This window comes from Rutilus rutilus (assembly GCF_951802725.1).
Source record: "Rutilus rutilus genome assembly, chromosome: 7".
NCBI lineage: Eukaryota > Metazoa > Chordata > Actinopteri > Cypriniformes > Leuciscidae > Rutilus > Rutilus rutilus.
The window spans coordinates 2215593-2240564 of record NC_140221.1 but is presented as its reverse complement, the minus strand read 5'-3'; the positions used below and the strand labels follow the sequence as shown (position 1 = coordinate 2240564).

Here is a 24972-nt window from a genome sequence, read left to right as displayed (position 1 = left end):
TCACAGCTGAGAAACATAATGCTGCTTTACAGTATCAAAGCAGCGTTGATGACAAGCTTCTGTTTGTGTTGGAGAGGGAGAGAGAAAGAGAGAGTTGCTGTCCCAAAAAATTACAAGTAATTTTGGAAAAATCAATCAAATTGTCATTTATATCCTATTGTTTATTGTCTTTGAATTTCTCTGCTTCTCTTGCTGTGCGGCTTTTGAAATAAGTGACATCGAACTGATCTGGAGCTGTGCATTTCTAGAAAATCACCCTGAGAACTCATAATGTGTTGCATTATTAATTTAATCAATGTTCATAATGTTAAAAAAAAAAGTGTAATGTAAATGTAAATCTTGAGTTCCATTTAGTGACGTATTCTTACATTATGAAAAATGTATTACATTATGAATTCACCAAGAGCAAAATATATTTAATGTTGAAAAACCTAAAAATGCATAAATGGATTTAATATTATTAATGTTATTGTTATTGTTGTTTTAATTAGGGGTAGTGATATCATTGCACATTCCTTCCGTAACGCTTTACAATAAGGTTCCATTTGTTTACGTTAATCAACTATATTAGAAAAAATAAAAAAAAAATAACAATGAAAATATATATCAATCTTAGTTCATGTTGATTTCAACATTTACTAGTGCATTATTCAAATCAAAAGTTGTATCTGTTAATATTATTTAATGGACCTGAGCTGTAACGCTTAACATTTATTGTTGTTGTTGTTTTTAATTAACTAATACTAATTCATTAATAATATTAACTAGTAAGAACAACATGCAGTTCAGTTTTGCTTTTTGTGCAATTTTATTACAGGAAAATGACTATGATTAACCTGGGTTGTGTATAAATAATGGGCCTAATGTGTGCATAAACACCGCTTTGACAGCATATATATCAGTATTTGAGAACTCAATCCCGCATTAAGTTTGCTTAAAAACTCATTAACTCGTTTCAGATGAATACACTTTTCCGATCGTCAGGGAATATTTTCTGTAGCACAGTGAAATCTGACAGACTTTTATAGGAGTTGAACATTGGAAGAAGTGTTGATGATGCTTGATGCATTACGGAGTGTTATAGATTCATGTAAAACAAATAACTAAACTAATCAATAACTAGATATCAGACCCGTAGTTCTTCTCAGTGGGACTTTCATGAATTTTAATAGGATACAATGCTCCGGAAAAACTCAACATTCTAGTTAAAACGTTTTTTGTCATGTTTTCAAATAATTGTTATTGATTTTTTTTTTTTGTATGCATGCATCATTTCCTCCCATTACATTTGATTATTTGTAATATATTTGCTTCATGTCTGCCACCAGTCACACTGCACTGTGAATATGTGTTTTGGCATCAGCCATACAAGATTCATATCAGGAGACTACAACTAAAGAATAACTTGCTAGCAACTTGATTCCAGTGTCTATATATGACCTTTGTGAACAAATGTATAAATCATCTTGCCATAAACATGTGGCCAAGTAATACACAATGAAATATAGCACTCAATATATCAACAATATGTGAATTCACATTGTAATGGAAAATATTTATATATAATATTTTCCATTACAATGTGAAGTCACATATTGTGACTATATATATATATATATATATATATATATATATATATATATATATATATATATATATATATATTTATGAAATATTATTTAAATTATGTTTTTTTTTTTTTTTTTTTTTTTTTTTTTTTATAATAGATAGATAATAGATGATAAAAGATGCAGCTATATAACTCCATGGCAAATATCCATTCATTAACAGAAATGTGCTGTAAAAGATGGCATCAATTATAAACATTAAAAAAGTTAAAAAAAATTATTTATGCCTTCAAGACTATTATAAAAAAAAAAATTCTAGTAAAAATATTGTTAAAAGCGCTGTATGGTGACTTGACCTGACTAATGTCAATAGAGATAAATAAATACGGTAACACTTTAGTTTATTGTCCAATTCTTATTATTAACTAGTTGCTAATTAGCATATTATAGGATATTGGCTGTTTAATAATGCTTATAAAGCACATATTAATGCCTTATTAACTCTTAATACTTTACTAACTATTAATAAGCAGTAATTAGGGGTTTATTGAGGCAAAAGTCATAGTTAGCAGTGAGAATTTGACACTAAACTAAAGTGTGGCCATAAAAACTGTAACAAATGTATTACTGCTCATTGTTTAGTTAGTGTTAATATAACCTTATTATAAAGTGTTGCCATTACTTCTTATATACACTGTAAAACATTTTCACTTCAACTTAAAAACTGCTGCCTTAAAAGTATATTAAATATATGTATTATCAAATTGGCTGTTCGAGTCTTTTCAACTCTTTGTTTTATATACATTAAGCTGACTTAAACAATTGAGTTGACTCTTGTATAACTTAAAAAGTGAAATTGAAATCGGTTAAATGGACGCGTCAGCACACAATCTCTCACGAGTCTTGAGTTTGGTTGAGATCTGTTGACTGAAAAGCTCATAACACATGATTCACATCTATATTCATATCATCAGATCATGAGACGCTCCTGCCCTGTGATGGAGACTTCATTTGAGCCAGTGCATTTCAACGAGTGTCTTGAACGTATTAGTGTTGACGGCGTATGGCCTACACAACTGCAAGAAGAGAGAAAATGTTTTCAGACTGAGGAGAGGAGAAGATAATGTGGATTATTGTGCCAAGTAGAAACTGTTGTTTGTTTCTGATGCAGTAAAGCTTCTGCTATAGATATTGATATCTCTCTCTCTCTCTCTCTCTCTCTCTCTCTCTCTCTCTCTCTCTCTCTCTCTCTCTCTCTCTCTCTCTCTCTCTCTCTCTCTCTCTCTCTCTCTCTCTCTCTCTCTCTCTCTCTCTCTCTCTCTCTCTCTCCTCTCTGTGAAAACATAAGTGTGAATCTCCAGCATTCCCCTGCTGGTTGTTATACTATCATAATAATCTTCAACTAGTAGCTTATAGATTGCAAATTATGTTTCAGACGATGTTACGGCTGTTTTATCCTTGTAACAAACTGCAACCAGTTGTGTTGGACAATGTGCTTTAACATTAGCACACTGGTTTGGGGAGAATAATAATTAGATAAACATAGTACAAAAGTTGTCTTGAAAGAGAAAATGAATCCAAATAATAGTGATAAATCAACCCTGCACTATTATCCCACAAATCAGCACCATATCAAAATATTTATTTTTATTATTCTTCTTTTTTGTTTTGTTTATGCATGCATGCACTGATTTTACATTAAAATTCAGAGCACAGAAATAAATTATTATTAAATACTGCAAAATCCTGGCAATATTTCAGTTTCTTCAACGTTTTTTTTTTTTTTTGTGTGTTTTTTTTTTTTTTTTTGAGGACTATTGTTTTTGTGTGTGTTTTGCTCTCTCATTCATACTCTCATCAGCTGCCAGAGCACCGGTGTGTGATGAATTCATTAAAGTTGCACGCAAAGTGCAATAAACTGCAAAACTATGTGCACCCAGAGATTTGCACCAGTGAAAATGAAGCAATATCACACGAGCAGGAGCGATGCTGCTCCAGATATCAGCACAGATGTGTTCATATTCACACCAACACCACATCTGTAAGTGTGAAATTGCTTTTATATATAATTAAATAAACGGTAACACTCTAGTTTAGGGTTCAATTCTCACTATTATCTAGTTGCTTATTAACATGTACAGATATTGGCTGTTTTGTTTGTACTTATAAAGCACATATTCATGCCCTTTTCTGCATGACCATATTCTACATCCCTTAATCACCCAATGCCTACATTTAACAACTACCTTCCTAACTATTAGTAAGCCGTAATTAGGAGTTTATTGAGGCAAAAGTCTCAGTTAATAGTGAGAAGTGTGACCCAATAAACAAAGGGGCAGATTAACAATAAAAGCACAGATGAGAGGTGTAAGTTCTGCAGGTGATCTACAGAGAATGTGCAGACGCAATGACATATAAGGTGCAAAATAGGTGAAGGCATGCTTTTCTGGTTCAGTAATGGTGCAAATACCAGTCGCTTGACTGCCACAAACCGTAGTAAATCACCTTGCATGATTCATTTAAATACTCTCCCTCCAAAAAATGTTGCGTCTGAAAGGGAAACTCCTACAAATGCATATGCAAATGCATAAGTATTTAGTAAATCCTGACAGTAGCTTTATAACTCCAAAAAGAGAGTTTGCGCTGGAGCAAGCTGTTGGGAAATCTGGCTCATTAGACAATGAAAATAGTTCTAAATGAAGCAAAAGCAGGATCAACCACTGTGTATCAACACACAATAATCAACAGGAGAATGAATGAATCCCTCTGTGAGAAATGCTTGGCTTATGAATATCAAGCTACGTAACTGGATGCTCCCGGAAGGTTAACATCTGTATGGCCCATTTATTATTTATTATAGAGTCTAGTGCACTTCTTGAGGCCAGGGAAGTGAGGTTTACATGCACAGCTCTCACTACCCGGACTCCGTTACACTTTACACTTGGGGATATTTTGGGGATATTTAATTTTATCAATCAATAAATTCCACTTGAAACAAACCTTGTTGTATTATTTTAATTTAATACTGTGAAGCTACTTTGATACAATCTGTATTGTGAAAAGCGCTATACAAATATACTTGACTTGACTTGACTTGTACTTAATAAGCCTGACTTGTACTTGTCATACAACCATGACTTGTATTTAAGTGTATTCACAATAGTGTGTCTGAATAACATTGCATAGTTGTGCAGAGTAATTCTGAGGAGAGCAAATGCAAGTGTATTCTATTCTATTCCATTCCATTCCATTCCATTCCATTCTATTCTATTCTATTCTATTCTATTCTATTCTATTCTATTCTATTCTATTCTATTCTATTCTATTCTATTCTATTCTATTCTATTCCATTCCATTCCATTCCAAGTTACACTTTATTTCAATGTTCCACTTTAGACATTCAACTATACGTAATTTTGCAACTGCATGTCAACTAACTCTCATTAGACTAAGCAAGGAAAATTAAAACAGTTATTCAGAATGATTTACATAGAAGTATTAATTAAATTAATTAATTTGCCGCACTATGGCATTAAAAATTAATTAAATTAAAAATTAAAATCCTACACTAAATACCATTTAATATATGACTTAAAATATTAAAATATTTTTTTTTTATTGCTCAGCCAGTTTTAATTATAAGAATGTACTGAAGTGTGCATTTTACTGTACGTTGCACACTAGCAAGTTCCCAAAAAATTATATGTGACACTGGACCACAAAACCAGTGACATGGGTCAATTTCTTTAAACTGAGATGTATACATCATCTGAAAGCTGAATAAATAAGCTTTCCATTGATATATAGGACAATATTTGGCCGAGATACAACTATTGAAAATCTGGAATCTGAAGGTGCAAAAAAATGGAAACATTGAGAAAATCTCCTTTAAAGTTGTTCATTTATGTTCACGATTGTGCTGCATTCACTCACACAAATATATGTTTTATATATTTACGGTAGGAAATGTACTAAATATCTTCATGGAACATGATATTTACTTAATATCCTAATGATTTTTGGCATAAAAGAAACATCGATAATTTTGACCCATACAATGTATTGTTGGCTATTGCCACAGATATACCCGTGCGACATGTGACTGGTGACGTGATCCACGGTCACATATGATCAATAATTCATGGCTTCATGTGTATTTCCATTACTTTACATCTTCTTACATGTGAACTTTATTATTTTAAGTAATGTGAGAATCATAGATTTAACAAATTGACAATTTGATTGTACTTAGAAAATTAAGGCAGCAAATTAACTTAAGTTGAATAGGTGCATTTTTTTCCTCTTGACTTGAAATCTAGTGTAGTTTCAGAAGATGCCGTGTACTCACCATCACTGAGATGTGCAGCAGGTGCATGTGTTCGTGCAGGACCCGAGGCTGTTCCCGAACCGTGGGCTGCGTGACCTGGGACAGTTGCTCAGAGCTGCTGACGGACACGTGGAAGAACAGCGTCCCGTTCTCCAGCCACTGCTGCTTCCAGTGCACCTGAGAGATGAGCGCCCCGGTCCCAGACATCTCTGAAACACACGGAGGAACGACACGCTGATCACACACTGTGGGCCGGACTCATGTCACTGGCGTTCAGAACAGCAGAACGGTAAAAACAGGCCTGGGGAAATGTGATTTAGATTGTTATATACAAAATGCAAAATGCAAAATACAAAAAAAAAAAAAAAAAGTAATGAGCACATCCTGTAATTATACAAATATAATATAAGATACATTACATAATACACTACCAGTCAAAAGTTTGGTTTATTTATTGATTTAAATATTTTGAAAGAAGTCTTGTATGCTCACCAAATTTAAATTAAATTGTTCAAATGCATAAAATATATATATTTTTAATTTATTTTAATTAAAATCATTCTAATATGATGATTTGATGCTCAGTTATCAGCAATTATTATTGATGACCAATAATGTTGCTCTCATCACAGTTGTGATGCTTCATATTTTTGTGGAAAATGTGATACTTTTTTTTCCCCCCGGAATCTTTCATTAATAGAAAGTTCATTTCTTCAATATTATTAATTGTCACTTTTGATCAGTTTTCTAAATTAAGATTTTTTTTTCAATCTTACCCCAAACTTTTTTAATTGTAGCGTCTCACAGTTTCCATAAAAATATCAAGCAGCACAACTATTTTCAACATTAATAATAATCATAAATGTCTCTTGATCATCAAATCATCATATTAGAATGATTTCTGAAGGATCATGTGACATCATGTGCTGAAAATTCAGCTTTGATCACAGGAATAAATTACATGTTTGAATATTTGCTATATTCATGTAACCGGCTATTTGAAATTATAATAATATTTCACGATTTTACTGTTTTCACTATATATGATTCATGCATATATTGTGTTTTAATCCATCGTGAAGGTTCTGTATGGATTTGAACTTCCATATTAGACAAGTCAAATGAAGAGTTATTATGACATCCTAACCAAGTCATCCATTTCCCCAACTTCAAACATGTCGAGTCTCTTCATACCAGCTCTCTTTTGATATCTCAAACGGTTCTTGCCGTCTTTAATCTAAAGGTGACATTGTCAGATGTGCTTGAAACAGAGTCTCCGAGTTCAATCGCAATAACCGTACCTCGAACTTTCTGACATCTGACAAGTTTCAAGTGTTTATTAGTTCATTGAAGTTACTGGCATCACTGATTCAAACATTGCGTCATGCACTATAAGTCTTCTGAAGTCGTACGGCAGCTTTATGTGGCAAACAAATCAGAATTCAGTTCAGCTTTGTTTTTGCACATGTTCATGCTAAAGAAGACATCATATCAGGTTTTACTAATAATAAGTTTTTGTTGTGTAGTCTTTGATCTGAAATAGAGCTGTAATACAATAACATATAAATACTAAATATATTAAATATATTTTAAAGTATAAATATTATTTGAAAAACTTGTTTTATTGTCTGTTTGTATTCTCTGAAAATTAGAAATGTTGCCTTAGCTGACTGAGATAAAATCAAAATTGAAGTACTAAACGTACAAAAAACTTAAATAAACATAAATATAAATATGAAACATAAAAAAGCTACAATTAAATCCAAAAATATCAGCTAATTAAAAATATCAATAATACTATAATGGATAATATTATAGTGGACCAGATGTCATTCATTAGTTTTGTGCATTTCATAAGCAATCATGGCACAGCAACTTATATATATATATATATATATATATATATATATATATATATATATATATATATATATATATATATATATATATAAATACTAAACCATTAAAACAAGATTTGAAAGCTCCGGTGGAGGGGAAGATTTATAGTGAATCATGAATTGCAGTCTGATCCTCTCACAAAGCTACTGTATTTAGAAGACAGTTATGAGGATTATTTTATGTTTTTGTCCTATTGGGAGCTTGAAAGCTTCTTCAATCCTAAAGGATTGAAAAGACACGAGTTTGGAACGACGGGAGGTTTTCATTTTGAAAACTTCCTTTAATTTCAGCCATCTCCAGTCAACAAACGGGCTCTTCAATCACTCATTAATGAGAATCAAACACGGCTCATGAGCACGGCTGGATTGATTTTCAATCATTCTTGAATCAGAGATCGGCTTCAGCGACTTCATTCCTCAAAGCATAATCAAAAATCTCCAGCGTGTGATTGTACACCTCTATACGCTCCAGTGAGAACTGTTCCCGGACTGTTATTTGGGGAGGAATGGAGACCTTGAGGGGAGAACTGATAAAACGTGTCCAGATAGGGATCAGATCCGTGCGATGGCCTTTCCATCGACTCGGGTTTGCGGTTTGACCGCTCAGCGTGACCTCGGGAGTAATAAGCCTGATATTTTCAAAGGAGCTTCAGAAGAGAGGTAAAGCTGTTTCACCAGTAACAAGACGCAGGGAATTGATCCTGGAGGAGCACAGAGTGGCCGGATGCTGAGAACGGGACATTCGGAAATCAGGAAGATCCTGACCTCCAACAAAAGTGCTGTTAGATTTCTCTTTCAGGTCTCCGGAGACCTCGTACAGTTCTCAGTTAAGCGTCATTTCAGGATGGGAAAGAAGTGCGCTTAAAGGAGTAGTTCACTTTAAAATGAAAATTAGCCCATGATTGACTCACCCTCAAGTCATCCTAGATGTATATGACTTTCTTCTTTCAGACGAACACAATCAGAGTTATGTTAATAATCACCCTGACGCTTCCGAGCTTGATAATGGCAGTGGATTGCAACAGATTGAAGCTCAAAAAAGTGCATCCATCCGTCATAAACGAACTCCACACGACACTGGCGGGTTAACAAAGGCCTTCTGAAGCAAAGCCATGAGTTTGTGTAAGAAAAAATATTCATATTTAGTAAAATAACTAGCTTCCGGCCAAGCAAACATAGGGATTTGACATAAATCTAAGCGCAACTTATGCGAGTAATGCAACATACTGCTGATATTTACGATTCGCCATGACGCAATACTCCTGATGCCACAAGTTGTGTAAGTTGCGCTTTAGGCGTAAGTAGACTGCGTTTGGCCGTGAGCTAGAATTTTACTTTGTAACATGATAAATATGATATTATTATTTTTTACACAAACTCATGGCTTTGCTTCAGAAGGCCTTTATTAACCCACCAGAGCAGTGTGGAGTTCGTTTATGACAAACTCTTTTTTTATATATAACTCCGATTGTATTCGTCTGAAAGAAGCAAGTCATACACACTTAGCTTGAGGGTGAGTAAATCATGGGCTAATTTTAATGTTAATTTTAAAGTAAACTACTCCTTTAATTCTACTGAATGCGCACTTGATGAAGTGCACTTCAAATCTGAAAAGTACCTTTTAAAAACTGTACTTTCAGACACGATTAATGAAATAAAATGCCACGTAAGTGTGTGCACTTTAATGACTATGTTTCTTAAGTACACTTTTAAAAAGTGCACTTAATGTCAAATTAAAAGTTTTACTTTAAAGTACATTTCAAATCATTTTGCTTTAATGATCGTTTGTACTACTTTAAAAAAGTTCACTTATTTTGAATTGCACGTGTAAAGTTGTTAAAACTGTAGTGTGTTATTCTGTATTACTTTTAAACTAAATTGCAACTTTATCATGATAAATGTGTATATTTAAATACATCAAACCACTTGACATTAAAAGCATATGGTAACTCTTTACAATAAGGTCCCATTAGTTAACATAAGTTAATGCATTAACTAACTATTGCAACACATTTGTTACAGTATATTAATGTTTTGTCAATATTGGTTAATACAATTAGAACTGTTTAATTATGAAATTATAAAAATGCACTTACGTTCTGTAAAATTCAACTAATTAAGGTAGTTAATCGCAGGTAGTTAAAACGTGTAGTTTTCACAGAAGTCACTATATAAAACTGATCTTCCATCTACCTCTACATACATCCTTCAGTCTGGTCAATGATGCATTTATTACTTAATTTAGCTTTTTTGTGTGTGTGTGTGTGTGTGTGTGTGTGTGTGTGTGTGTGTGTGTGTGTGTGTGTGTGTGTGTGTGTGTGTAAAACTCTAAAAGCACTTTTTCAGCATCTTTGGGACTAATGGACAGGCAGGCAGAAATTGCTGAGCATTGTATTACAAATCTGTAGTGTGTGAAACTTGCTATCTGAGTTTTTTAATCAGATGTCCTTTAATACAACGGCGAAGAGCAGAGAGCAAGTAATCGACCGTGACAAGGAACAGATCTTTTATAATAAAAACACGCCATATTTTACAGCGGGCAACCCTGGAGCAAGACATCGAAAGAAAATAAACACAAATAAAAGACAAGTGGTCAAGTGAATATTAGCATCAGCGTCCCACCATATCAGATGACACGATCAGCTTCAATTAGCTTAAAAACTCCTTTTCCAGGCAGCAAGCCAAAAGTTTCAAGCCATTTAGATCAATTTAGAGTGGATTACTGTCGCTACTCAAAGCTGAATACATTTGAATAAATTATATGCATTCGGGGCCATGGCTGAACTGAACAGGGACAACGTTTGGTGTGTTTTAATTAATCCAAATACTGTATATAGTTTGCTCAAATCTGCACCCATTGTTTAACAGCAAAGAAAGAAACCAAACCAAAAAGAAACCTGTGTCTACCATAGTATAATTAAGAGAAATGCACGAGCCACTATGAGGATGCTGCCACAATTAAAAACACTATTATGACTTGATAATGCTTGATTGCATCACTAGAGAAACTGTCCTCTGGCATGTTTATCCCCCGCCTGCACAGAACTGCATGTCTAAAAGTAATATTCATGTATGATTTCATGTAATATAACTCTCACAGAGACAGACATTTGATTATTAAACATTTAAAGGATACTTTGATTGACAGATGCTTTGTCAAAGCAATGGCGCAAAACACAGTGTTATGAACTTTATGAACTGGGACATTCATAATATCATCATTGTAATTAAATAAGATATAGGCATTTGGGTTACACTTTGTTACACTGTTTGTTACAGTGTAATTACACATTTAAGTACTAAGTAACTACATTAAGTAATACGTAACTACTTACTATAGGGTTAGGAATAGGGTTTGGTTTGGTTTAGGGTTAGTTGCATGTAATTATGCAGAATTTATAGTTATTATTATAGTAACTGCATGTAAAAACGCTATTATTCACCTGTATGTGCTTGACGACTCTGTCATTAAATATCAGCCCACTCCTGCACATCCTTCAGCCTACATAATCATCAGACAATCTCTTCTCAGTGAACTGAAAAACCACAAGATGCGTGACATGGCAATAGATGGCGGCCGTGGTACTAACAATATTAGTTTGTGATGATAAGAAGACTTAGTTAGCTACTGGAAATGCTACACTGATTTGAAAGCAACTAAGCTACTCTCAAGTTAGTAGCATCACTACTGTAGTTATCTACTTCTCAACACTGCTTTCTATATAGAGGAACCGTGCAAATGCTGACTAATAAAAGAAACGTTCAGGCTGTGTCTTGTTCTCTGTTCCCAGAACAGGGACAACAATAATAGGTGTCATTGGGCTCAAATCCACTTGAAAGCAGGAGACAGCGTCCCCTCACCACAGGCCTGTGTGTAATTCATTAGCGTAACCCCATTTACAACCGGACCTGTGCTGGGACTCTCCGAAACACACCCTGTATTACTCCCAGCAAGGGCACCGGCACTGGATGGCTTCACCCGCCCCCGTCGGGACGTCCCGGTCCAGCTTGTGTCTCCGACACACGTGTGATCTCATTAAGTCAGCATCTACACGTCCTTGTTAAGGCCTCGCTGTTGTTCTGAACCTCTGCGACTCTGTGGTTTATGCCCTAGATGACTTTCCAACAAAAGCTTCCCGATGCCCACAGTCAGCAAAACACTTATTACTCGACTCCTGGCTCAAGTGCTTCTCCCAAAGAAAAGCAATCAGCACACTTGGCAGAGACCGAGCCGCAAGTATCTGAATTTCACAAATCATATTCACACAGTCACTCCGGCCCAGAACGGCCATATTGGTTGTGATTTCAGTGACACTGCACAACAGGGAAACACACACATGTGTGAAGCATAAGCTCGTTTTTCATGAGAATATGCTGGAAATGTTGTGTTGGGTTTGCACATGCTGTACATACATGAGGATATGAACAAACAACACTAATTATTAAACTTTGCAGTATCCTGCATGGTTTGTGCTATAGACATGCACGATAAACATAAATGATTATGCATGATAAACATTCACTTTTGACATGTTAAACATGGTGTTCTCCATTCATAATAGGACAACACTTAAAGGTCTCCTACTATGCCCTTGTACTAGAATATGTACAACTTAAAAAAAACACATGATTTGTCACATATTTTACATTATTACAGCTCCTCTCTCTCCAGTCTGGCTCGAGCGCATCATTTCGATGAAGCCCCTCCTTCTGAAATATGAAATGTGCTGTGATTGGTTCGCTGGGTCAGTGTGTTGTGATGCTGCTGACAAGCATTTATGGTCAACTATAATAGAATTTATTGTCATTACTATTGAAACTTGTCTATCATGTATTTGAACGTACTAGTTGCAATTTAGTACATTTAAAAATATATATATACACGTATATTACGTATAATAACACATGCAATTAATTTTTTAAAAATATTTAACGCAATTAACACAGCATTCGTTTTCCCGCTGTTTTTATTATCACGCTCTTATTCATGCAAATGTTTTTAAAACATTCAAGCGCGATAAGACATAAAAGAGAACGCAGTGCAGTCAGTCAATCTCCCGTCTGTGTGACACACACACACACACACACACACACACTTTTGCGCAAAAAAAGCCGCTTCAGACAGCACTTGAACAGAGAAAAACACACAAAATTATGTTTTTAATGAGGTAAATGAAGTCTTAAATTAACTTAAAGAGTTGTGAGAAAATGTGGGTGCATTATATTTATATATATATATATATATATTTTTTTTTTTTATTGATAAAATAGTAAACTGTATATCAAACTAACCATGTCTCTAACATCTAACCTTATTTCCTTTTCAGGCCTAACATGATAACACTTTGAAACACAATGTACTAAAACGTTCTGTCTTGTGTTTTTGAATGTTGTGTGTTGTGTTGCCATACCCCTTTGACTTTGGTTGTGTGAGTGTAAAAATATCAAATATGGGAACTGAAACTAGACAGATGACTAAATTTGAACCTTGTGTTTAAAAATGAAGTAATCATTAAAACAAAGTTTGCTTTACCTGGTACCAGAAGGGTTTGTCTATGAAAACCAATCAAATTGTGGGGAAATTAATGCAGTATGACATTTTTGCTATACCTCCTTATTCTATAAAAACTGTTGTATTTGTGTTAGCTGGTGGGATTCTCAATGGAAATTGTCTGAGATCCTCCGGCCTTGCTTCTTCTTGGGGGAGATTCTTTTAGAATTGCTCGGGAACTCTTCCGGCCGTGATTAAAGCATTTAAAGGACATTTGTTAAAGTCTGTTTGTCGATTACTCCTGCGCAGGAAGAAAGCTAGTTAGGGAAGCAAGTTAGTTAGGTAGACTATATATTAAACGTTGATTGGAGACGTTAGGGAACGTCGATTGGAGACGGCCCGGTAGACTTAGGTCAGATGAGATAGGAGTTAGGTTTAGGGAAAAATCTCTATATATATATATATATATATATATAACAGCTTATAAATAGAAGTAGTAGCCTACTAAAATATGTTTTTTGAAAATGTAAAAATGCAGAAAGTTTTCTAGGTTTAGGGTTAGGGTTACAGGAGAGAATAAACAGTTTGTACAGTATACAAATCACTACGCCTCTGGAGAGTCCCCCCAAAGACAGCGAAACTGAGTGTGTGTGTGTGTGTGTGTGTGTGTGTGTGTGTGTGTGTGTGTGTGTGTGTGTGTGTGTGTGTGTGTGTGACAGAACATTGACAGTTGCATGGCAGGGACACAAGCGTGCATCAGCATTGCTTATCCTCATAAAAGCTGGCAGGCCAGAAGCTCTTTACTGTGTGCTGTGATGAACCTGGAGAGATCAGCTCAAACTCTCTGTGCGCGCGCCAAACCTGCCTTCAGTTATTCACATCACCGATATCAGGATAATCATCCACAGCTTGAACAGTTCGGTTTAAAACAGATACAGAATCTACAGTATCAACATTCAGAGAGTTTGTGATATGTTCATGTTTTGCATTAATGCATGACTTTTAGATCATGATCTCTATCGAACGAGGCTCTACCAATCAGAATCAAGGACTCGCTATCGTTTCATTCGCTATTGGTAAACAGCTAATCAAATTACTCAAAATAAGTCATTAATATTGTTCAGGTTTTTTTTTTTTTATCATTTAAAAATATTTTAAACTGATGTTCATTTCTACTCATAATTAGACAACTTGATATTTTGTAAACACACAACTCTGCAGACTCCCTGCACTAACTACACTAATGAGACACTAACAAGTGGTTATGAGAGCAGAAAAACATAGTAACTTTTCTTCTAAAGTATTTCTTTTCAAGCGATATGCACAAATTATGAGAAGTTTTATATGTTCTCTTCTATTGTACTTAAAGTGGTCATTTTGTATATGAGTTCAGTGTCAATGTTACTGAGGGTTTCTTGCAGCGATTATAATATCATAAATGTTCATCTCTCTGACTATAAATGAAGCAGATCTTCACTCTTCACGCTGATTCTCATTCAATGACTGACAGTGAATAAAATAAATCTCTTCTGCTCATCAAGGCTGCATTTATTTGATCAAAAACACAGAAAACATACTATTATAATTACTATTTTCGTTTTTTTTATTCTAGTGATGGCATGTTATAGTGATTTAAGATAAATTAAAAAAAATAATTTTCTTATTATTATCAGTGTTGAAAACAGTTGAGACATGTCTCTCAGGACTCAGATTTTACTACTGTACCTTTAAGACTTCTATATGTATATCACATATACAGTAGTTAGACTGCTTTCTATGATAAATGTCCATGAAGAGAGAAAACATGAGCACTAGTCATAATCTGAAACAAATAAAGGTCAGGTGGTCATCTCAGACGCAGAGGCTTTGACACACCTGGACTGGAGATGTGTGTGTGTGTGTGTGTGTGTGTGTGTGTGTGTGTGTGTGTGTGTGTGTGTGTGTGTGTGTGTGTGTGTGTGTGTGTGTGTGTGTGTGTGTGTGTGTGTGTGTGTGTGTCAATCAAAACTGAGGACAGTTTGGCTGAGAGGAAGAGGAAGACAGCGATGACAAGAGAACGTTTGATCATGTGACATGTCTCGGTCAAGATGATGTCACTGCTGATTTGTTGGACATTACTGGACAGATTCCTCAACAGCCTCTCGTGATTCGAGGATTTATTAATGTACATTCAGATTTGATCATGATCAAATGCTAGTAGCTGGATGTGTTGCTGACTACTTCTTTCAAATGTGTCTGTGACAGCGTTATTTTCATAGTTTTTATTCATATTTTGAGTGTTTTTATTTTTATATTTTATATATATTTTATTTTTAAATACATTTTAAAGTTTTAGTAATTTAGTATTGTGCTTTTTTATATATATATATATATATATATATATATATATATATATATATATATATTATTAGTATTATTTAATATTAAAGATTTAGTGTGCTTTTTATATGTACTATTATTATTACCATCATTATTATTATTCCTATTCATTCATTCATTCATTCATTCATTCATTCATTCATTCATTCATTCATTCATTTATTTATTTATTTATTTATTTATTTATTTATTTATTTATTTATTTATTTTTTATATATATAGTGTTTTAGTTTTGCATATTTTATTTTATTTCAGTTTATTTTATAATCAAAATAATGAAAATGTTGTTATGGTTTTAGTTATTTGTAATAATAAGATAATAAGATCCCACTTCAAAGCCTGGCGAATTATCAGTGAATGACATGTTAACTTGTAAATAAGAAAGTAAGAGGAGTTGTCAGTATTGTTTGGGCTCAATGAGCTTCTATATAACAAAAACATTCAAAGATAAGAAATAAGAATAAAAGAACAATTTCTGCACACAATATTAGCAAAATGCTCATATTAGCTTCATGCTTCACTGCACTTTTTTCAAATTAAATATTAGCACAGTTTAACGCCACATGGACGTCTTATTACACGCTGAAATGGAGTCGCTGTGATTCAGGGCAATGAGCTTTATTAAAATGCAAAAAAAAAAAATTACAAACGCCCAAGAGAGTGCTATGTGCGTTGGCGCTGTAATTGTGTAATATGTGTGCAACACTGGTGTTTCTGCTAATGTTGAGTATAAAGTGTCCAGCCATTACTGAGAGCTGGTGCTAATGAAGGCCGGTCGGTGGGACTGACTCGATCCGATGGCAGACAACGCTCGTTTAGCTATTAGAGATCATCTCTTCGCGTGTGAAATTAAACATTAATTATGAGGGAGAGGTGGGTTCATACATATGAGCAATTAGAGCCGAGTCACAAGTCATAAACAGGGTCGCATGCAGGGAGAAAGCAAATGTGTGAATATTGCCAACAGAGACATTTATCCGAAGTTATAATCCTTGTAATTAAACTCTGGGGATGTGGTCATGTATATTTGCTTTTCTTTTTATTACTGTTTTGTGTTCTTGTGTAATATCATTCATTCAGCACTTAGATACGCTTTAAAGGGGTCAAGACGTCTTTTGGCATATTAGAGGTCTTTGAGACATTAAATCATCCTGCAAGTTTCATTATAAACAAAGCCTTTATTTAACCAAGGTCCAAACACGACTCATTTTGAATTGTGGCATCGGTGACGTCACATGGCTGGATATACAGTATCTGCGTATGAAATTCATAGTTTTCACGTGATGTCACACACCCTGGAGGGCAAAACAAGAATTTCCTTCATCACATGCAAGTTATTTTTACAGGTTTGTTTGTACTAAGTGCTTATAGTGAGAAAGTGATATTAAAAGTTTTTCATTTAAATTCCATTTGAAAAAAAAGAAAAAAAAAAAAAAAAAAAAATTAAAAAATTAAAAAATTAAAAAATTAAAAAATTTAAAAATTAAAAAATTAAAAAATTTAAAAATTTAAAAATTTAAAAATGTAAAAATTTTATCAATTTTAAAAATTTAAAAATTTTTAAAAATTTTAAAAATGTAAAAAATTTAAAAAAATTTACAAATTTTAAAAAATTAAAAATTACAATTTAAACATTTAAAAAAAAAAAAAAAAAAAATGTTGATGATGCACAAACACGTGGACAGATATATGAACACAACACGCAGTTTCTCATTAGGCAGTTTTCCAAAGAAAACCATTATAAAGAAAACTCTTCCATTAAGCATTCTGGGCTCATCTGCTCGCCTGTATATAGTATGGATCATTAATGAGGTGTACACTGAATTTGATCTTTTAATATCACTGTTTTAGTACATTAAGTGTTTTCCCCGTAAAGCGTTTTCGAATGTCCCGCTGTTTTCATTGACTGAAATCCTGCAGCAGGTTCTGTATATGATCACAAGTGCCAAAAACATGCAGCTTGTTCACATTTCTTTTGAGAGGCCGTCAAAATATTCTTGGCTTGACATAGAGGGGAAACTGACAGGCGTGCGCTGCAGTTCTGTGGATGTTCTACACTTCACGCCAGTCACGCGACTGAAAACTATGAATACGTTAACCAGGCACAGTGTAATGGAGAGTTCGCAGAGAAACTTCGGTTGAAAGATGAAGCAGTGAACAGTCAGATGAAGCATCACAGCCTCCAAGTAATCTATTACATAAGGCTTTGTCTGTAAATGATGGTTTTATATGGAAGTTTTCAAAACACTTACTCGTGTTGATACTGTTTCCAACGCAATGATCATAACGGTGGCCGTTTACTGACAAGTCTTAAAGGCCCACTTAAGTGCCTTGGATCACGCAGCTTTGTATGATGAGTTGACAATATTGAATGGCTCCTCCCCCTTTTTAAATAGCCAATAGCGTTTAGTTTACCTCACAGACTGACAGCACCATGGAAGCGAATCCGAGCGCTGATGATACGTTGGATTCAATAGTTGAGGTGTGAATAAACTCTAGCCATTTCATTCTTGATTAACGTGCAGTTGGAAACAGTTGGAATAAAACTCAAGCGTTTGAGCAACTGAACACACATCTCTGCCCCATATTGTTCCGTGACATCAATGGTCACTTCGGCCAGGTGGTGTTTATAGCAAAGGGGGCGGAGCTTTAGATTCTACAGAGCATTTGATTGGACAGAAGATGTGATGAGAAGCTGAAGTCCACGATTATGTCATAAAAACCAGTGATCTATTTTAGTGGAAGTGAGAGACTAAGTTTTGAATGCTTATATCTCCTAAATGCGAACCAGCTTATTCATAACATTAAGGGTAACATACTCGTACTAAAAGCTAAAAAACGTACATTTTGTTTTCAGGGGGCCTTTAAAGTTCCAATGAGATCAAAATGGACATATGATTTATCAGTGCACATCATTATTTTATTTTTTAAATTCATGTTCCTGGTAATCTTGAATCAGAATAACTTCCTTTTCTCTTCTCTGATGCTGTGGGCGGGGCAATCTGTCACTCACATGAGATCAGCCAATAGCAAACCACAACCATCCAACCAGCCAATCAAGTCCCCACAGACAAAATCAAGCCCCGCCCTACTTTTGTTCTTTTTACAGAAGCGTTTCACTCGGATATACGGCGCAATTCGGAAGAAAAGACGAGCATGACTTCACTGCCGTGCAAAGGCAAAAGACCGTAACTTCGTTTTTGGTCGAAAATGAGTTCATTCAAGACCTCCTTTATCATGTGGATGAGTATCTTGAATCAATTCCATTGTTTTTTCGAGAAAATAATGAGTCTTAACAGTAACTTCCAAAAGCCCATGAGAAACCAAGGCAGAACACTGTAACACCAGTTACCGCTCTTTGGCTTTGTTTTGGAACGCTCAAATTGAGTTACGGTACTCTGCCTTTGTTCAGCCGCGCGTCAATATGAAGTTACTGTGCCGGTGTTCTATCAAATAAGATTGTACGGTTATCTGCCTTTGTTTTACTGTCCATTAAAATTAAATGAGAAAAATGTTACACATGCAGTAGCAGATGAATACAACAAAGAACGAAAGCCAGCTCACCCAGTTCGGGTACCTGACCTGGTTGAAACACTCATGCATCTAGCTGGCAGAGTGCCAAAACTTCGCCGGCGCCTTCAGCACCGCCCTAAACACGGTCGAGCCAACGCTGGACTAATATATCTATGGAGGTATTTTGTCATGACAAATGTATTAATAATGCCATCAGAATGCAACCAATGCACAGGATAGCAATAAGTAGATGGCTATAAATAACTGTAAATCATACAAAATAAATGCCATGATCACTAGATTTTATACAGGTGTTACTATAATGATTTTGTTAATGGTGATCAGCAACCAAATATTGATAATGTGGAAGTTACTGCCTTTTGCCTTGGCATGACTTCTCACTTTTTGCTGACAATACAAAGGCAGAGTACAGTAACTTTAAAACAGTGGTCAAAAGTCAAGTTTGAGCTCAAGATTTTTTTATGTATATAATTTGCATTACTAAAACATCTATTTTCCAGATTTCCAGAAACAGATTTCCAGTGTCCTACCTATGATTAATTTGGCGGGACAACTAAAAATCTTTAAAGTCATTTTTCTCAGTTCCACTCTCTAGCGAGTTAAGGTCTTTTGCCTGTAGGGCAGTTCAGTTTCAAGCTGACTTTAAAGGAGTCGTCACTTAAAACTGGATCATTTAACCTCAAGGAACAAAAAAAAAAAAAAAAAAAAAAAAAAAAACATGTCATGACCCCTTTAAAACATACAGTTACGCCACATAAACAGTGACGCGTTTTATCACCCAGCAGGTGAAACCGGTGCATCTGATCTCTTAAAGTAACAGCACACTGTCCTCAACAACACACACGATCTGAGGAATCCTTCATGTCTTCAGCACAAACGCTGCAGGATGAGATTTGCTCAGAAGTTTAATACTTTTGGATTAGGGGTTTGTTTAACTCAGTAAGTAGCCATGTAATAGTGGGATAATACGTCTTGTTTTATTAAAGTAAAGAGTAGTCTGGTGAATCCAGACTGACTGTACATTACCAGTTTTTTTTTTTTTTTTTTAAATAAAGATTAAAAATAAAAATTAATTTAAAAAAATAAAGAAATTAATACTTTTATCGATTAAAAGTTGCAAAGACTTTTGCATTGCCATCACAGAAATATATGACATTTTAAAATATATATATATAAAAAAAAACAGTAATTTAAAATTGCAATGATATTTCACAATATTACAGATTATACTGTAATGCAAACTTCTTTCAAAAACATAAAACCATTTCAAACTCTCTCTCGCTCTATATAATTTGAACATTTGAAAAGACGTAAAATGGCCTAATTTCGTGTGGCAGCGTGAAACCAGCCACTGAATCAAAGTATTTTCCAGTCTTAACAAGTTGTGTGCTTCTTATGTCAAAATTGCACTGCTGATATTTTCTTCAGCATGTAATTTTAGACACAGTATATGAGTGTTGTGACTTCTGCCGAGCGCTTTCATCGCTAACAAGCCCTGAAATGAAAACAAACTGAGTTTTATAATGAGACACAGCACTAGCAATTAACGTGAACAGAAATTGATCTATAAATACTTGCCCTTGTCTTCTGAAATGAAATGTCTGCTGGCGGCTCCGTCTCGCAGTCACACTGCTAACATGTGTCATTCATTCTGACACCGTCCCAGAAACACCACGACGACACCGTGTGTGTGTGTGTGTGTGTGTGTGTGTGTGTGTGTGTGTGTGTGTGTTTGTTCGGCAACAGCCTCTGGCTCAAAACTAACACAAACCCACTTCAGTAACCCATCACTTCCGGTGGGCATCAATCAGACGCTGGCATGCGCACATACACACATACATACACACACATACACACGCACACAGCTTTTCTTCTTTTAGCTGCTCAGCTCATGAAAATAATCCAAAGAAAAAATATGTAGTATCTGATGCTCTATTTATGATATGATACAGTCGGATAGCATATATTTTGGCAATATTTTGTAATACTGGAATATTATTTTTAGTAATATTTTGGCCTATAGAAGTCACATGTTGCGTCTATAATGACATGCTTTATGTGTAAAGTCACAGGAAAACAAAATGGGCCTTATTTACTTCCTTATATACGTACCGTCTCCGAAAGGGCATCATTTATCAAGGCACGTCATTCTAAAGAGGCAAAGACATGCTGTTGTATGTGCGCTACAGACTGTGAGATTTCTGCAGTCCTATAAGATCGTTTCAAATCACACTGTACGACAAGGATCTAATAAACTTGGGTATGACATGTATGCAGACTGTATGATGATCACACCTATTGAATCGTAGTATAGAAGGATAAACATCATCATCATGCGCTAGTGGTGAACAAACAGAGCAAGATGAATGGCACTTTGGTAATTGCACTGAAGAAAAGACGAGGAAGCGAAAGAGGGGAATATGGCTAGGGAAAAGAGGCTAACTCAGCATGACAATTTTGCAAATGGAGCTTGAGGTACAGTAAGAAGTTTTAAGTTTTAGCGCCATGTCGCGCTGATTAATATGCCATTTGTGACCCTGGACCACATAACCAGTGTTGCCAGATTGGGCGGTTTTGAATTTGATTGTGCCGGTAAAAAAGGGTTTGGGCGGGTGGACAAAATTTGGACTGGTTTGGGGTCAGTTTGGCGGTTTTCAAACATCTACATTTTAAAGTCTAATTGGTTAAAAAACTAAACTAAACTGTGCATGTAGTCCATAAAATCGGTCATCATGACATTACTGTACACACACGCCCATGCAAAGTCAGCTGGCGTTGGTGTTGACGTCACCGACGAGCACGCACTTTTAGCCAGTCAGCGATCCGCAGGCAGACGCGATTGAGCGTGATAAGTTGTAGTGATAATGCCAAAAGTGATATAACCTACTATACAGTAAGTTGTATCTACAGTAAAGAGTGAGATAGTGAGCAACTCTAAAAACGTACACATGTGGTGGGAGATATCGATGGTGACTGTAACTCTGAGAGGAGAGAGCACAGTTGAATGACTTGAATTGAAATCAAATATGGGACGACTCCTGTCCATGGTCATGTGCACACTAGCCTAACCAGACATCTGCAACTTTTACACCATCCAGACTCTACTCGACCCTGACAGCTGCTGAAAAAGGTTTGAATCAACGATGAATCCGTTTTGACTACTAAATTCTGCGTTATGTTCTGCAGTGTGTACTTCTGAGGGTTAAAGTCATCGGTTCATTTCTTGATTACCGGTTTGACAGTGTTCATCTGGACATTTTAGTCATATTAGCTTATTAGCATATTAGTTTTGATCTGTTTTCCTGGAAAATTGATTTATTTTTTATTTTATTTTATCATCGCTACTTTTTTTAAGGATATACAAATTGTGCTTATCAACCTTGAATTACATGGTAATGAATTATTTTGGCAGTACAATTTTTTTCTTGTAGTGGGCGGGTTTTGGTGAGCTTTTGGGTTGGAAATCACTGTCCCAATCTGGCAACACTGCACATAACCAGTCACATAGGTCAATTTTTTTTAAATTGAGATGTGTACATCATCTGAAAGCTGAATAAATAAGCTTTCCATTGATGTATGGTTTGTTAGGATAGGACAATATTTGTCCGAGATACAACTATTGAACATCTGGAATCTGAGAGTGCAAAATAATCAAAACATTGAGAAAATCTCCTTTAAAGTTGTGCATTTATGTTCATGATTGTGCTGCATTCACTCACACAAATACATGTTTTATATATTTACAGTTGGAAATTTACAAAATACCTTCATGGAACATGATCTTTACTTAATATCCTAATGATTTTCGGCATAAACGAAAAATCTATAATTTTGACCCATACACTGTATTGTTGGCTATTGCCACAAATATACCCGTGCGACTCGTGACTGGTTCTCTTACGAGAGTTCTCTCGTACTGCGTCTTAGCTAAGACGCTGCGGGAAAAGTCTCTTTTCACGAATATTGAAGCAAAAAATTATCCTTATTTTTAATATTTGTAAAACGCATTTGCCACAGTATGCAGCCATAGGCAAGACGGCTCGTTTGCTCATTGGCTGTTGTACTAGCAAATGCATAAGCCTATCGAGCGCAGGCTGATGCAACATCAGACCAATGAGGCCACTTCCCGCCGACGCGGGCGTGGCCTCGCCCTATAAAGGTAGCTCGAAAAGGCTGACTCACTTGATTTTTCACCTCTTCAGCGAACCTCTCACATCGCTGGATCTCGGATAGGAAGCAAGCGTCGTCTGAGTGCAAGCACATCAGCGGGACGAGCCATCTGAAGTCGCTGGCCTTCGCCGCCTTCCACTGCCGTACCTGCTGCGCTTTCCGGCGCTCATATCCTTTTCTGTTTCTCTGTGTGTGTGTGTGTTCGCCCTGCGACACACACTCGTAAAAGAGCTCGCGTCTTTTTAAAGATGCCTTCCTGCGGCTCGTGCCGAGCCCCACTCAGCGAGGGAGACCGTCATGTCATCTGTGTCTCCTGCCTGGGTGAAGATCATGCAGCGCTCGCACTCGCTGACGGCGGCTGCCCTCACTGCGAGCTTATGCCTTTGGCGACTCTGCGGACTCGCCTGGCACTTTTCTCCGAGCCTGCACTCCCCGCCGCGTTGCCGCGCCGTAAAAAGCGCCGCTCCCAGCGGATTCCGGAGCCCTCTACAGCCCGACCGAGCTCGCCGGAGCGCCCGCTCGCTTCGCCGGCCTCGCCTGTATCACTTCCTGATGCTCAGCGCCCGCAGTCTGCCGCCGCTTCATCAGAGGAAGTCGATTTCAAAGCCGCGTCGGGGGATGAGGACACGTGCTCTCTGTTAGCTTCGGGCAGCGGCGATTGGTCGAGCTCTGAGGATCTCGTGCTCGCTGCTCGTAAGCCTAGCAGACGAGCCAACATCGAGAAAGAGTTGATGCGGGTGCTCTCGCTGGCCGCGACGAGTCTCGGCCTCGAGTGGTCTGCACCAGCACCTCCCTCTCGTACCCGGCTGGATGGTAGCTTCCTTCCCGGTGAGCATGCTTCTCCTGAGTCTAAGCCCGCCCCCTTTCTTCCTGAGCTTCATGAAGAAGTGGCAAAGGCCTGGAACGCTCCCTTCTCAGCACGAACTCGTTCGTCTGTTTCTCCAGCATTCTCCGCCCTGGACGATGCTAAAAACAGAGGCTACCAGTCACTTCCGCCGGTTGAACAGGCGATAGCGACGCACCTTTGCCCGCCCTCTGCTGGACGGCGGACGAAACCAGTGTTGCCATCCAAAGCCTGCCGCACGACGTCATCGCTGCTCGCGCGAATCTTTTCCGCTGCTGGGCAGGCTGCGTCTGCACTACACACCATGGCCACGCTGCAGATTTTCCAGGGAGATCTCCTCCGTAAGTTGGACGAGATGGGACCTGATGCAATCTGCCTCGCGGATTTGAGAAGCGCTTCGGATCTCACCCTTCGCGCTACTAAGTCTGCCGCTCAAGCTATGGGACGTGTTATGGCTTCCGCCACTGTGGCTGAAAGACATCTGTGGCTGACGTTTTCAGACATGGCCGAGTCTGAGCGCACCGCGTTCCTCGACGCCCCGCTGAATCCCACTGGCCTCTTCGGATCCTCTGTCAATGAGTTCATAGAGAGATTCGCAGAGGACCAGAAAGCGTCACAAGCCTTCAAGCACTTCCTGCCGAAGCGCTCCAGTTCTGCAGCGAGTCGTGCTAAGCCGACCCAGCGGAGCTCTCAGCCACAGCCCCCTCCTCCTGCTGCGTCATCACGACAGCAACGCAGCGCGAGACCCCGCTCTCGCTCTA

The 24972-nt window shown here is 36.7% G+C and overlaps 1 protein-coding gene across 1 annotated transcript in view; it reads right to left on the bottom strand.

Moving 5' to 3' along the window:
- astn2 (astrotactin 2) overlaps positions 1–24972 on the bottom strand; it is a 435007-nt gene that overhangs the window by 332051 nt on the left and 77984 nt on the right. The window contains exon 2 of the mRNA XM_084413644.1: positions 5917–6104. Within this exon, the coding sequence (XP_084269770.1) occupies positions 5917–6104 (188 nt within the window). The remainder of the gene's footprint in view (positions 1–5916; positions 6105–24972) is intronic.